This window comes from Salmo salar, chromosome 01 (assembly GCF_965601325.2).
Source record: "Salmo salar chromosome 01, fSalSal1, whole genome shotgun sequence".
Classification (NCBI taxonomy): domain Eukaryota; kingdom Metazoa; phylum Chordata; class Actinopteri; order Salmoniformes; family Salmonidae; genus Salmo; species Salmo salar.
Window position 1 is genome coordinate 61,418,410 of NC_138291.1, and position 14,137 is coordinate 61,432,546.

The 14,137-nt window shown below is 45.7% G+C and overlaps 1 protein-coding gene across 1 annotated transcript in view; it reads left to right on the forward strand.

The window, feature by feature from the left end:
* Positions 1–14,137, forward strand: part of LOC100380761 (latent-transforming growth factor beta-binding protein 1) — a 117,210-nt gene that overhangs the window by 61,361 nt on the left and 41,712 nt on the right. Inside the window, exons 9-11 of the mRNA XM_082964495.1 lie at positions 3,870–4,135; positions 11,056–11,395; positions 13,798–14,022. Of these exons, the coding sequence (XP_082820621.1) occupies positions 3,870–4,135; positions 11,056–11,395; positions 13,798–14,022 (831 nt within the window). The remainder of the gene's footprint in view (positions 1–3,869; positions 4,136–11,055; positions 11,396–13,797; positions 14,023–14,137) is intronic.

Consider the following 14,137-nt stretch of genomic DNA (forward strand, 5'->3'; position numbering starts at 1 on the left):
ACAAAAAAAGTTACAAGGGTTTGAGTGGGAGGACTAACTGGTGTCTCCAAGTGGTCACACACACCTCTCCAAAGTCTGCACAGTTCCTAAGTAATTTCAATGCACTTTTATGACTCAAAGAAGTCTTCAGCTACAAAGTGCTTTTGAGCTCTTCTAGCTGTGCTGTTGAGGAACTAGAACAAGCACACCTGTAGTTGTTTTGTTTGGAACACAACCCTGCATCTCAGCCATCACATAATTACTGTTGTTTATGCAATCCAAAAACAGGCCAAAAACATGACAAGCTATAAGTTCTAAAATCCGATCTTACGGTGTTAGGCTTTCACAGGGCAATTCAGAGAAACAGATTGTCATTTTGGTGTGCGTAGAAAGGAGTCATGAGTGCATTCAGGTGTGTGTTCTGCGGCAGCTTTTCTTCACAATAGACAAACGTAGGCTCGTTCTGTTTAGAACAACCATGGGTTTGATGCCATGTCATCTTGTAACTGTACATCTAACATAGTGATGATGAAAAAAAAATGGACACTATATGGCATGAGTTTTATGATATGGAAATGTGAAGTGCACGTTTGGACTCACGGGTGTTTGGCTCGCTTGTATGACATCAAAGCAGTATTTATTATAATCCTCAACGTCTCATCTTTCAAAATACAACGAGTCATCTTAATTTACAGCAGTTCCTTGACTCAGACTACAAAAAAATTGCTAAAGTTGCCCAATTAGCGGGAGGGATGGGGGCGTCTTCTTGTCACGTGCGGTGCTCAAATTCAGAACGGCTGACAGTCAAAACCCATACGGAGCTGTGAAGCGCAGAGCCTGATCTCTGACGTCATTTATAGCACGTTACTGTACAGCCACTGCCTTCTAATTTAGGGGCTTATCAGTGCCCAAATCTGCCATTTTCAACCCGTATATGGGCACAAGTTTAAAGGGCTACAATAGTTGAAAATCATTCCCTCTCTTACCCCCAGACGAGCGTTACAACATTGCCATGCTTGTATCATCCATATTTGGTCAAATAATCATTTGTACAGACCCAGACTGAAACCCAGACACATAATCTTGATCTTTTGCCTTTTTGTGTTTATAGTTCTGGAAACATTTTGAACTATGCTGGGATGCTAAAAAATATGCTAGGACTGAGAAATGTGGAGATCTGTTTTCAAATAAACATGACACAGCCTCTCTCTCATCACCTGAGACACATTACACAATGTGGCCTAGTTACTGCAAGTAGCAGCAGAATGTCCAGCCCAGTCATTTCAGAGCAGCTGCTCTTGAGGCACTGCTAACCTACCTTCAATGAAAATCCTAGCTTTGACTTGCCTAGTTAAGTAAAGGTCAAATAAAAAATAATGCACTCTCATGAGTTGCCCAGTCGCTTGTATCAGCTGGCAACAGGCAGAAATAAAGACGCAGAGTCACATTCATTTGAGAACATAATATGACCCTTGTGTTTATCCAGATTTAAAAAAGGTGGCCGGCTTTTGGCCCTGTGGGTTTATTTTGAGAAGAGATCCGTTAAAAAAAATAAACCTGGATGTCTCCCTACCAGTAGTCTGTGTTCTCATGTGGCTGTCCTGTCTTTCTCTTCCTGGTCTATTTTAGCTTGTTGTTACCCAGTGGGGGAAGGTTAGGCCCATGTTTGCATTAGACCATTCCAACCATCTCCCAAGGGTGCTGCTTAAAGAATGATCTTTGTTTCTTTCATACCAAAGCTATGGGATCGTTGAGAGCCTGGGGGACTGAGGGGATGGTGGAAGGAGACAGGGGTGAGACGTGGTTAGAAATATGTGTTTTCATCAATTAACTGGAGGGCGGTGGATATCCTCACGTGAATAGCTTGTACTCAAGAAGAGCTCATACAAAAAAACTCATTTGTAACCCAGAAAAAGACTATTAGTCTGCCTCAATCAGACAGGCATCAAAGTACTCTGTGCCCTCAGTGCACTTTGGAGATGAAATAACTATGCTTTAATCATTATCAAATACTCTTATGACAGCTTTTTCATTAACTCTCATTTTATGTCAGGGAGACTTTTCCCTGTTGTGCCTGAGAATCAAGTTTAACTTGGTTAGTTTGTACTGCTGTCTTACCTGACAGGTAGACTCTTTCAAGGTCAGAAATCACCACACATTTTTTTCTACCATTACTTCCCTGGCTTCCACACTGAACAAAACCTAAAGGCCTTCACCAGTTTGTTCCCAGAAGTCTCCTGTTATTGAAAGGTACAAAGGAGGCTCAGTGTACTTACTGTCTGGTTGTGTTGGGAGTCAGGAATGGCAGGGGCGTGAGGTTAGTATTTATGTGTGGGCGCCGTGTTAACAGCCACATTATGCCCCGGAGACAGTTTTCGCTGTTAAACAGATTGGCTTACGCGCAAACAAACACAGCCTTGTTCCCTGTTGACAAGGCTAGCAAGTTATCAATCTGCTTTTAGGTATTTGGGTGCCACCCTGTTACGGGGCCTGAAAAGCCCTCCATCAGTACTTCCGTCTGCCAGAATAGATCTAGATTCTCCCTTATTACCGTAAGTGGACTTTGAGTTAACTCTCCATCTGCAATCACCCATCAGCTTTGAAATGGTTTGATTTATTCTGAGCCAGCGGTACCATGGGCAATGCGGTTTAATGGTTCCTCTTTGAGGACTCTGACTGTGCCCTCGGGCTCTCTTCCTCCCTCATCCCCTGTCAACCCATTGGAACTCAACCAGAGTCTTAATTAACAGATGTTAGCTCCATTCGTTAAGTTTTTACAATGAAAGCAATTAATGTCAACCTTTGGAAATGAAACAGTAAGGCTACATGATGTTTGGCATTTGGAAGCGGAGGTAGGAGGGTGTTTTTGCACAGTGTTTTGTCCTTGAGGCTTGTGTGGCCGGGGATAAGAAAGTTGAATGCATGAGAGGAAGTGTTTGTTCATGGGTTTGATCAGTTGCCGTGCATGTGTACATTACGTGAGAGAAGGGGGGTTTTACCCATATTTTCCCTTTCATTTTGTTTTCTTATAATGGATGCTTGTGCTCCAAATCCATATGGGAGCAAAAATTATTTTATTTTGCCATGATTCTCATTTTCCCTAGAGGTAAGCTTGAGATCCCTATTCTTGTCCTTAAACAGCTATCAGACAATGCTGGTAAGCTGAGAGGTTTGCGTCAGGAGGACAATAGCATGCATTCGTGATTTCAGATCAAAGTGGGATTAAGCAACCTGTCATCAATGAAAACCAAGTGTGATGTTTTTTATCCTTGGCAGGTTTCCTGACGCCACTTCTAGCCTGGAGTCATGATAAACTATGTAACTGTTCTAGGTGACACTTCCAGTGCGATAAACTAAATTGTGTGTGTGTGTGTGTGTGTGTGTGTGTGTGTGTGTGTGTGTGTGTGTGTGTGTGTGTGTGTGTGTGTGTGTGTGTGTGTGTGTGTGTGTGTGTGTGTGTGTGTGTGTGTGTGTGTGTGTGTGTGTGTGTGTGTGTGTGTGTGTGTGTGTGTGTGTGTGTTGGTCCATGTGTGTGTGTTGTACGCATGCATGCACGTGTGTCAGATGAAACACTGGTTCTTACTCAAGGTGTTTGTTTGATGGATCGTGTTTGTGTTGAACAGGTCAGAGTAGAGGCTGTCAGAGTGGCCTTCCTCCTTCCTAAACAATTCTGGATGAGTCATCAAATGCCGTCGACTCAGAAGGAATCCCCAAAGTATCAGTAGAAAATGCTTATGCATTTCAAAAACCTTGGCATGTCCTCAAATGTGTTCATGTGAGAGAATGAAGCGTATATACTTTAGCTATATTGCTCTGGGTCATATAAGTCTCAGAGATGGAATGATGGACGTCAAAACAAAGAACTCTCTCTCTCTCTCTCTTCTCTCCAGCTATTCCTCTGACAGCAGGAGGATCCAGACAGGCGATGGACTGCCCCCAGGGATACAAGCGCATCAATAATTCCCACTGCCAAGGTAAGAGCTGCGGTCCACCTCTTGTTCAACCTCTCTGCGTCGACCGCTGGCATTGTTTTGCTTGTGTTTTGCCACACAGAGAGCGTATCTTAGCGTGGAGGAGGACTTCGCCAAGAGAAAGGAGCCTTAAAGAAATGATTTGTCACCAGCCACATCCAACCCTGCCAGAGAGCAGGGCTACAAACCACAAACAGAAATGAATATGCTTTGTTTTGACAACGATGTAATTCTCTCGCTTTGTGTTGGTGTCCTGTGCGCTCTACTCTGCTCTACTTTCCTTGGGCGGTGTGGGCCTGTCTACCTGTACACAGCACCCTCTGCTGGTCCCTCACCTTCCAGTCCTCCACAGACGCACTGACTCAGCCAACTCTGAGGCGAGAGAGAGTATATTCTTCATTTACAACCCTAGTGTGCCAGCTGCCATTTGTTGTCTCCCAGAGCTGCCTGAAATCCATCAAGGATGAACATTTTTCTTCTTATTTTCTTTCTCCTCCTGACCTGCTCCACTCGCTCGTCAGTGATCAATCCTGCTTTAACAGGACCCCAAACACCATAACAGCCATGCAGGAGAGAGAGGAAAAAGAGGCAGGTGCCATATTTGATAGATTTCCCTAATCTGTATTGAATTTGAATATGATAGCGAGCGATGACTACAATACATCAGGGCTGGCGGGCCTGGCCACTTTCAGGGGAGTCACTCTAAATCAAGCCTGCTCTGTGCCAGCGACTTTTGAACCTACTGTGGCCCGTTCAAATCAAATCACATTTTATTGGTCACATATTTAACAGATGTTATTGCGGGTGTAGCGAAGTGCTTGTCACAACGGATCCAATTCTGGAAAGTTGTATTTCTGGTTGGAATGCTGGTGAGTTACTGGCGCTCTGATATCTGAAAGTTATTTCCGTCTGTATGTAGTGATGCAAAAAAAACCTGTTCTGGGCTAATAATGTAAGAAATAACACGCACACACACAAAAAATACTGAAAAGTTGCTGCTAGAAGCTAAGCTGCCATGTACGTCGGCGCCATCTTAAAAGATTCACTCAGCACTCCATTCAAGGGGAGAGAGAGGGAGACGGAGATAGAGAGGGAAAGATGGAGAGAGAGAGAAGGCCAGCCTCTGTGTCTGGGTGGGACCCAAATGGGCCACAGGCCTCTGCTCAGGTACTTATGACTGCTCACTTTCTCAGAAATCATTTATAACCCTTAACGGTCTCATCATCTCAGCTGCAAACCCGGACCTCTGCTCCTCTCCATGGTAGCTGGCTGTTTGAACGGTCAGATCTTACAGAGAGGGGTTCTGAAATAGTGAAGGCTTCTCCTTCAAATCGAGCTTGTGGCATTTCTTCTACAATAGCAACTGCCCAACACTTAGTACACTACATTATTCCACATCATTGAGAATTATATATAGGAACAGTGGACGGTACATTGAAGACATTGAAGATATCAGGGGACATCATTTGGCATCACTCCTTGCTCTCCTCAAAGGAATCCCATTCATTGACAGCACTGGTACTGTAGTGCATGGCACAACCAATAGAGGGCATCTGCCAGGGTTCCACTAGTTCGCCATGAGGCACAGCTCCACCACGCCAAAGTGTTTGCCAGGCGGAAAGGGCTCTGAAAGGGGAGCTGAGGCCTGTTTGCTGCCTAGTCGGAGAGCTGCCAGGCTGAGGAGAACAGAGCGCCGGCCCAGGGCCCAGGAGCCCAGACTTGGCTATTCCTGTGGAGGTGCTGTGACTCACCCTGTAATCCACCACATCCTGTTCCCGTTATTATTCCCCCATTTTTTTTTACAAGGCCGATTTGGATTTCATTTCCAATTTGTTTTCCTTGGAGCTAGGTACGTGTTTACTAATCGCCGGACATGGTGTGACTGTGTCCAATATAAGATGTGGAGGGAAAAAGAGACAAGGTAGAGGATTGCTTGGCTGGTTTAAAGTTGTGTGGAGTCGGTTTGGTCCCGGTCTGATCCATGTTCTGATTAAATTCCCTAGTGAGCCATTTGAGTTCTGAAGCGGTGAGGGTAGGGCAAGGTGTGGTCTTAGGCATGGTCAAGTTCAGTATGATTTCACTTGGACAAGCCAATCTCCCTCCCACATACTCTAGTTTAGCACTTCTCAGGCACTGCTGAATGTTGTGGGGGCTAATGCGCAGGTGCGTCCCAGCCAGAGTATGTGAGCGGAGCTGGAGCGTGTCCAATTTGACCTAGAGCAGGGAGCGAGATTCCCAAAGGCTGGAGCATCGGCCTTCTCGCCCGCTCCAATTTCACTCCAGTAGCGTTCGCTTCACGAGCTCTGGGCATGCCCGGAGGAGCATACGTTTGTAGTCTACATGTGTGCGGCTGCAACCCCATGCTTTAGCTACTCTCATGGAGTTCGCTAAATATTTTCATAAAGAAACTGATAAAACACACAGGTGAAAAATCAAGGTGACTTACAAAGATGAGGACCCAGAGCAAGAGAGGGAGTGCGGTGATGTGGTGTCCACAACTAAAGAATCATTGTGGAATCTGAAAAGACAGCGGTGTGCAACTTGCTTCACTCTGCTCACACGCTCTGGTTCCAGCCCAGGCAGCGGATCTGAGTACAAAGTGATTAAGGTAATGAGTGAGCAGTGATTTATTCAACTTTATTTAACATGGGGAACCCATTTAGACCAGGGTCTCATTTCCAATGGTAGCTGTGCTCCTATGCATCTCCTCAACCCAGCATGACACATTTCTCCATGTGTCATCAGAGACAATTGGCCGCTGTCCGTGGGGCCCCAAGGGGCCAGAAATAGTGAATTCACCTCTCCTCCACTCGGTTCACCGCTGGGCCGTTTTATTGCCTTGTGGGTAATTATTCTGTCAGTGCGGTGATTGACAGCGCAGGTGGGCGCGGCTCAGAGGAGCGGTGCAGGTGTGGAAACTGTGAAACCACCAGTGGAGACGTGTTTGAGTACACGCCGCGTCCCGTAGATGATAATTGCCATTCATTGATATTCCCGACAGAGGGTGTCATAGAAAAGAATGTTAACGCAAACATCTTTCTCCTCTTGAGATCTGCCTGAGAAAGAAAGGGGATTTGGATCATCTATCCTGTAGGGCAGGAAGGAACACCCTCATTCACCCCACCCCAGGGGAAATGTCACTGGGAATGACGTCTCTGCCCCTGATTAGTGATTCTTTTACAGAGCACAGCAGAGCCTCCTGTGATCTGAACCTGGACGTGATGGAGCCGCTGAAATATTCATGACTTACACGGAAGGATATCATGCTGTCGGCTGGTGTTAGAGTACCACACGGCGATGTGATGCTGCTCTTGTCATGACATGATCCACTTAGTGTCAGGCGTCAAGCACACTCTCTGTTTACACGATGCTGCTGTTACTGGTTCTGCTTTTCACTTTGCAAACAGAAAGTGAAAATATGTGTCCTGTTGAGCAGAATTAGGGGGAAACAAAGCTCTCTTTTTGATACATAACTCAGACACATGCTTCGTGTTTAGCCCTCTCAATAACAAACTGCGCTTGTAAACTGGATACCAGAAGAAATGAACCAGATATATGTAAACAGCTAAGAGGCAGCTGAGTTGGAAGGGGATACAAAGTCTCCTTGTCTCCTGTTATGAGGAAGAGTACTGGGGAGAGCATTCTGTTGACCTTCTTCCAGCCGGACATATTATGTCTACCCTGCTGTTGCTTCCTGAACAAGTTTGTCTCTAGAGCAGGGTTTCCCAAACTCGGTCCTCGGGACCCCAAGAGGTGCATGTTTAGTTTTTTTGCCCTAACCCTACACAGCTGATTCAAATGATCAAAGCTTGAGGATTAGTTGATTATTTGAATCAGCTGTGTAGTGCCAGGGCAAAAAACTAAAACGTGCACCTCTTGGGGTCCCGAGGACCGAGTTTGGGAAACCCTGCTCTAGAGACTGGCTGACATAGCCCAGCTGCAGTGAACCAGTAAACAAACCCCTGAGGACATAAAGCATGAAGCTGAGGAAATCAACCTGCTCTTCTGTAAGGTTACTACATAACCAGGATTTATGCCTGAGACCTGAAACTGTCTCTTCAACTCCACATGAATAACCTAGAACTACGGGGCTGCCTTGGACCACAACAGTTATGTAGTGGCTACACCGGGGTTCTGCGGCTACACCGGGGTTCTGCGGCTACACCGGGGTTCTGCGGCTACACCGGGGTTATGAGCTATTATACAAACTCATGCATAGAAACAAATAAAATGATGCTAATCGGTGGAGTTGCTGTGTTTGGCACACAACTCTATTCTATGCACATTCAGCTCATGTTCCTTTCTGTACTGTGTAATAAACAGTAACATGTATATCAACAGTGCATTACTTTGTTCCTCTCCTTGTTGTTCTGTTGCAGATCATACGTTTCCCATACATTTCTTTGAATTTGTATTAATTGAGCCCATCCAGTCTGGATTGCAGTCTAAGAATGTTGTGAATGCCGCAAATCGTACTGCAAAGGCTGTGTTTTGATGAAATGCATACGAATGTGGGAACAGATGAAAATGCATGGATGAAAAGCATGGTGTTTATCATATTAATCAGATTCCCCTCAGAGCATGGAACACAAGGCACAGCATTTGAAAAAACAACAGATCTCATTTCTCTCCACTGAAAGAGGGAGGGACAGAAGGAGGGACGGATGGAGAGAGGGAGGGAGGGAGGGAGGGAGGAGAGGGAAAGAGGGAGGGTTGAGGGATTAAAATCCTATTGACCTGATTCTATGTTCTCTGGGTTTTTGGTCGGAGAGCGATTGAACAGTGATGGCCTTTAATCACTGTTCCAATATAATCTGGTCTAACATGTGTTTCCCTGTCGGCTCGTTGTCTCTCCTTGTCCGACCACTGTGTGTGTGTGTGTGTGTGTGTGTGTGTGTGTGTGTGTGTGTGTGTGTGTGTGTGTGTGTGTGTGTGTGTGTGTGTGTGTGTGTGTGTGTGTGTGTGTGTGTGTGTGTGTGTGTGTGTGTGTGTGCGTTGTCATTCTCGGTTTTTTTCTCTTCCTGGTTCCCCTCTATTTATCTCATTGCTAATGAAACCTGAGTGGCCATTCATCAACATCACTGGCTACGGCAAGGAGCCTTGCTACCGTTTTGTTCTTACATGGAAAAAGGAGGCGTTTGAAATTCATCAGTGACATCAGCCATTGTGTCTGCCCCCTCCCCTGCATATGTTGCCTGTCATTGAACCCCCAATGTTCTAGACTTCTCCCCTCACTGTGTGTGTTGAGTTACTGAGTTACTCTGTCTCTCTACTGAGCTGAAAAGCAGAGTGGAGTTCGGAGAGAAACATATTGGTGTTGATGAAGGACCAGGATATAGCCTGACCCTCCCCTGTACTGCGCCTTTGCGTGTTGATTGGCTTATAATGTGCATGACCGCAACAGTAACCAACCAAAACTGGCGTACCCATTGTGAGCGCCACTAATAATGCCCTAGTGTACCACAGAATGACACTTGACATTTACAGACATGTACATCCTGTGTCCAACTAAACGTAGAACAAAAATAAACCAATGCATTCCATGCGTAGCACTTAAAATATCTCTGACTAATTTGTATTTGGAGATTTTGACACGTCATCAAACATTCCACTGGTGCAAGACTGCAATTTTAGACAAATTCTTGACCAAAAGGTTAAAATAATGACTGCTTGAAGTTCACAAACCACACGTGATCAAGCTCCAAAATAGAGTGACTTGATGGGACACAAATACAGCAACTGAATGGAGGGAGGGCCGTCCAGGGCAATCTAACAGAACCCCAGCAATCTCATCTCTCCACTACCCTCTACTGGGCTACCTCCCAACATCTGACAAAGGGAGAGATCCTATCATTGAGGCATTCACTGGCTTATTCATGGGACTGCTCTAGTTTAGCCTTTAGCAACTGAACCCAATAGCCAAGCCATAGCACTTTTAGCTGGACCGTCTCTGAGACTCTAAAAGACTCAAGTGTGTTAAACACGGTGGTGCTGCCACATCAGGGAGTTGGAGTCACTGGTATTAATTGGTGGCAACTTTACTGTTGGTGGTAAGAAGGAGGGAGGAGGGGGGTGGATGGAGTTTGGGGAAGTGAGTGGAGACTACAGCGAAAATTATTGCTGCCTGTCATGCACGATTTCCGCCGTGTGTCCGAGCTGTGAAGTGTGAGACTCAGAGGCGCCGTCACAATTTTTGTAGAGGGTTTGGGGGGGACAGTGGTTCAGCGGTTTGAGCCCTCCTTTCCAACAGTAACACACACACACACACACGCTCACACACGCTCACACACGCTCACACACGCTCAGCTTTGTCAACATAATGACTGGAAACCTGAGAACTCCTTCAGCCTGTTTTGACGAATATCAATGCACCACGCAAACTGCCTGAAGGGGAAAATGTTACAGGAATTAAAACTTTGGAACAAGCCTTTGTGACCTTTTGTACAGGAATTGGTAAAGAAAAGGCTATTACCTTTCACTGTTGTTGGAATGATGTCTTGTAAACTCGTGCATTAACTCATTAATGCCTGCTTTTGGTCTGAACGGTACAACATAGTCACATTTTAGGTTTTGGAGACTGTTGTGAGAGAGAAATAAAGGAGCGTCATGGTCCATTTGTGTTAGCACTGATTTGCCGTTGATAGGATGACTTACCAATTGAAAAAGGAAGAAATGCTGAAAGAACATCGTATGGCTCTAGCTCTACTTGGAGGTCAAAGCCTTAGAGTCTTTGTTCCGTTGGTGCCTTGCCATGCCACAGTTTCCACTCCTGCTCCCCCACTTCAGGATTTGAGCTGCTTAAACCCCTCATGATGGGCACCATTCAGAAACACTCAACCAACCCGACTGCATGCTGTTATTTCAGTCAGCATTTGACTTTGCTAACTAGTGCATGAAGCAACGGCATGAAGCGCTCAGTGTGTGTCCACCCAAAGAGCTTTCGATGTTGCATGTGTCGCGTGTGTTTTGTGTTTGAGCGTTTAGTTCAGTCAACACTTTCTTCATTGCTCAAAAATCCTGCGTGGAAGATATGAAATGTCTCAGCGGTAGCGGCTAACTACGCCGAGATGTTTCACAATCTTCTTGGTATTTTTGATGTCGTTGTTATAAATGTGTGACTACTGGACTCTGTGTTGGGCGGGGGGATTCCGGTGAAGGGGGACTTCTTTATTTCTCTTCTCTTTATTTCTCTTCTCTCCCCCATGTATGTGTCTCCCCCCCACTGTGGCGCACCTCACCTCTCCCCTCTCCCTCCACCCTCCGCCACACCTCTTCAGCTGACACCCCTGCCGTCCACGAGGAGAAAGGGGCTTGTTTCCGATTGGTCAGTTCGGGGAAGCAGTGTTTGCACCCGGTGCCTGCTCAGCTGAGCAAACAGCTGTGCTGCTGCAGTGTGGGCAAGGCCTGGGGCCCGCGCTGCGACAAGTGCCCACTGCCAGGAACAGGTAAGGTCCCCAACGCCGGCACCTCTGAGCTCCAGGCAGACTACACCTCTACCCATCCATCTATTCCACCAATCTCACACTGAGAGATGGAAATATGGGACCAATGGCATTCATTCATCCGACCCCCCCACAGACATTCGCTCTCTCTCTCTCTCTCTCTCTCTGTGTGCATGTGGTTAACTGCTTTGCCAAGTAGATGCTTTTAGATACAGTTAAATCCCCACCACCACCACCACACTCCCACTGTGTCTCCCCTTACTCCACCACGGCTCCCCCTCTGTCAGTGCAGTCTGTACGGGTTTTATGGTCAGTGTTCGCCTTGGTGATACAATAGCAGACGCCTGCAGATCATGTGGACCACAGCCACACTAAATAGATAGAAGCTGTTCGCTGAGTCCTCACACTTCCACTCAAAAAGGTCTGTCTTATTTCATTTATGACGTCGAGCCAAACATTCCATTAGACCTGGGAGTTTATCTGGGAACAAGTCTAACCCTTTTCTTCGTCTGTGCCTGTATTGTCTGTCTGGGCTCCGAGAGACATTACTAAATGACCTCGTTTGACCTAATTAACAACACCAGTCAAATTAATCTGGGTTGCCAGATTCCTTTGGTTGCCAGATCCTCCAGGTTTGCAGTTTGGTACAGCAGGTTGTTATAGAGAGTGTGGGTGGTAGAGTTAGAGGATGATATCTTGGAACGGGGTCCATTTTTCCCCATGTGAGAACATTTCTGTGGGTAAGATTAAGAGCTGTTATAAGAGTAAATTATAGACTTGTGCTCCTTAATCAGGAAATCAACTTGAGTAGACATATAGGATTAGTGTAATCATTTCAGGACTAACCTTGATGTGAAGTGCAGGGTTTTTTAAGGTATCTCTTTCAATGTGTTTTTCTTCGTTTGTTGGAATGTTTACCAAGGTAGCTGGATTAGTTACTGTTTGATCTGATATATTTGTTTCACGATCAATGTAGTGGTTTAACTGCAATTGGCTGGGCTCTGGCTGGGCCACTCAAGGACATTCAGAGACTTGTCCTGAAGCCACTCTTGTGTTGTCTTGGCTGTGTGCTTAGGCTCGTTGTCCTCTTGGAAGGTGAATCTTTGCCCCAGTCTGAGGTCCTGAGCACTCTGGAGAAGGTTTTATGTACTCTATGTACTTTGGTCCGTTCATCTTTCCCTCGATCCAGACTAGTCTCCCAGTCCCTGCCACTGAAAAACATCCCCACAGCATGATGCTGCCACCACCATGCTTCACAGTAGGGATGGTGTCAGGTTTCTTCCAGATGTGATGCTTTGCATTCAGGCCAAAGAGTTCAATCTTGGTTTCATCAGACCAGAGAATCTTGTTTCTCATGGTCTGAAAGTCTTTAGGTGCCTTTTGGCAAACTCCAAGTGGGCTGTCATGTGCCTTTTACTGAGGAATGGCTTCCGTCTGGCCACTTTACCATAGAGGCCTGATTGTTGGAGTGCTGCAGAGATGGTTGTCCTGGAAAGTTCTCCCATCTCCACAAAGGAACTGGAGCTTTGTCAGAGTGACCATTGGGTTCTTGGTCACCTCCCTGACCAAGGCCCTTCTCCCCCGATTGCTAAGTTTAGCCGGGTGGCCAGCTCTAGTGAGAGTCTTGGTGGTTCCAAACTTCATACATTTAAGAATAATGGAGGCCACTGTGTTCTTGGGACCTCAATGCTGCAGACATTTTTTGGTACCCTTCCCCAGATCTGTGCCTTGACACAATCCTGTCTCGGAGCTCTTTCAACCTCATGGCTTGGTTTTTGCTATGACATTCTCTGTCAACTGTGGGACCTTATATAGACAGGTGTGTGCCTTTCCAAATCATGTCCAATCAATTGAATTTACCACAGGTGGACTCCAATCAAGTTGTAGAAACATGTCAAGGATGATCAATGGTAACAGGATGCACCTGAGCTCAATTTCGAGTCACATAGCAAAGGGTCTGAATACTTTTTTATTTGTAATACATTTGCTAAAATATAAACCTGTTTTCACTTTGTCATTATGGGGTATTGTGTGTAGATGGATGAGGATTTTTTTATTTCATCTATTTTAGAATAAGGCTGTAACGTAACAAAATGTGGAAAAAGTCAAGGGGTCTGAATACTTTCTGAATGCACTGTCTGTGGAGTTCGGAAAGAACTCCGAGAATTATATACACATGGTGAATCGGCTTCAACAAAAACCTAACCTAACTTATTGTACTTTACATATGAGGTACATAAAATAAAATATCAATCAAATTAGTCATATAGCTATGAATTATGTGAAGTAAATATATTTCATGTGGCCATTTCGATCTGTTTTTTTGGGATGGAAGTGGTTTCTGATGTGTTTTTTTTTTCTTGAGTAAAGAATAGATGTACTTATTTTTCTTTTAACATTTTTAGCTAAATTCAAGGAGATATGCCCTGGTGGGATGGGCTACACTGTCACAGGCTCTTACAAGCCCAAACCATCCAATCAACTACCCAAACTTCCCAGCCAACCTGAGACCATCAACAAGCCAATGATCACCCACCAAGAGCCTGTGGCCCCGCCTCTGCCCTTCCCGACACCCGAGAAACCAGTGGAGGCCTTGAGCGTCACTGAGAGACAGCTTCCCTCTATTCCAGGTGAGTCAACATCACACAATTCCCTCTGTACCAGGAGAGTCAACATCACACAATTCCCTCTGTACCAGGAGAGTCAACATCACACAATTCCCTCTGTACCAGGTGAGTCAACATC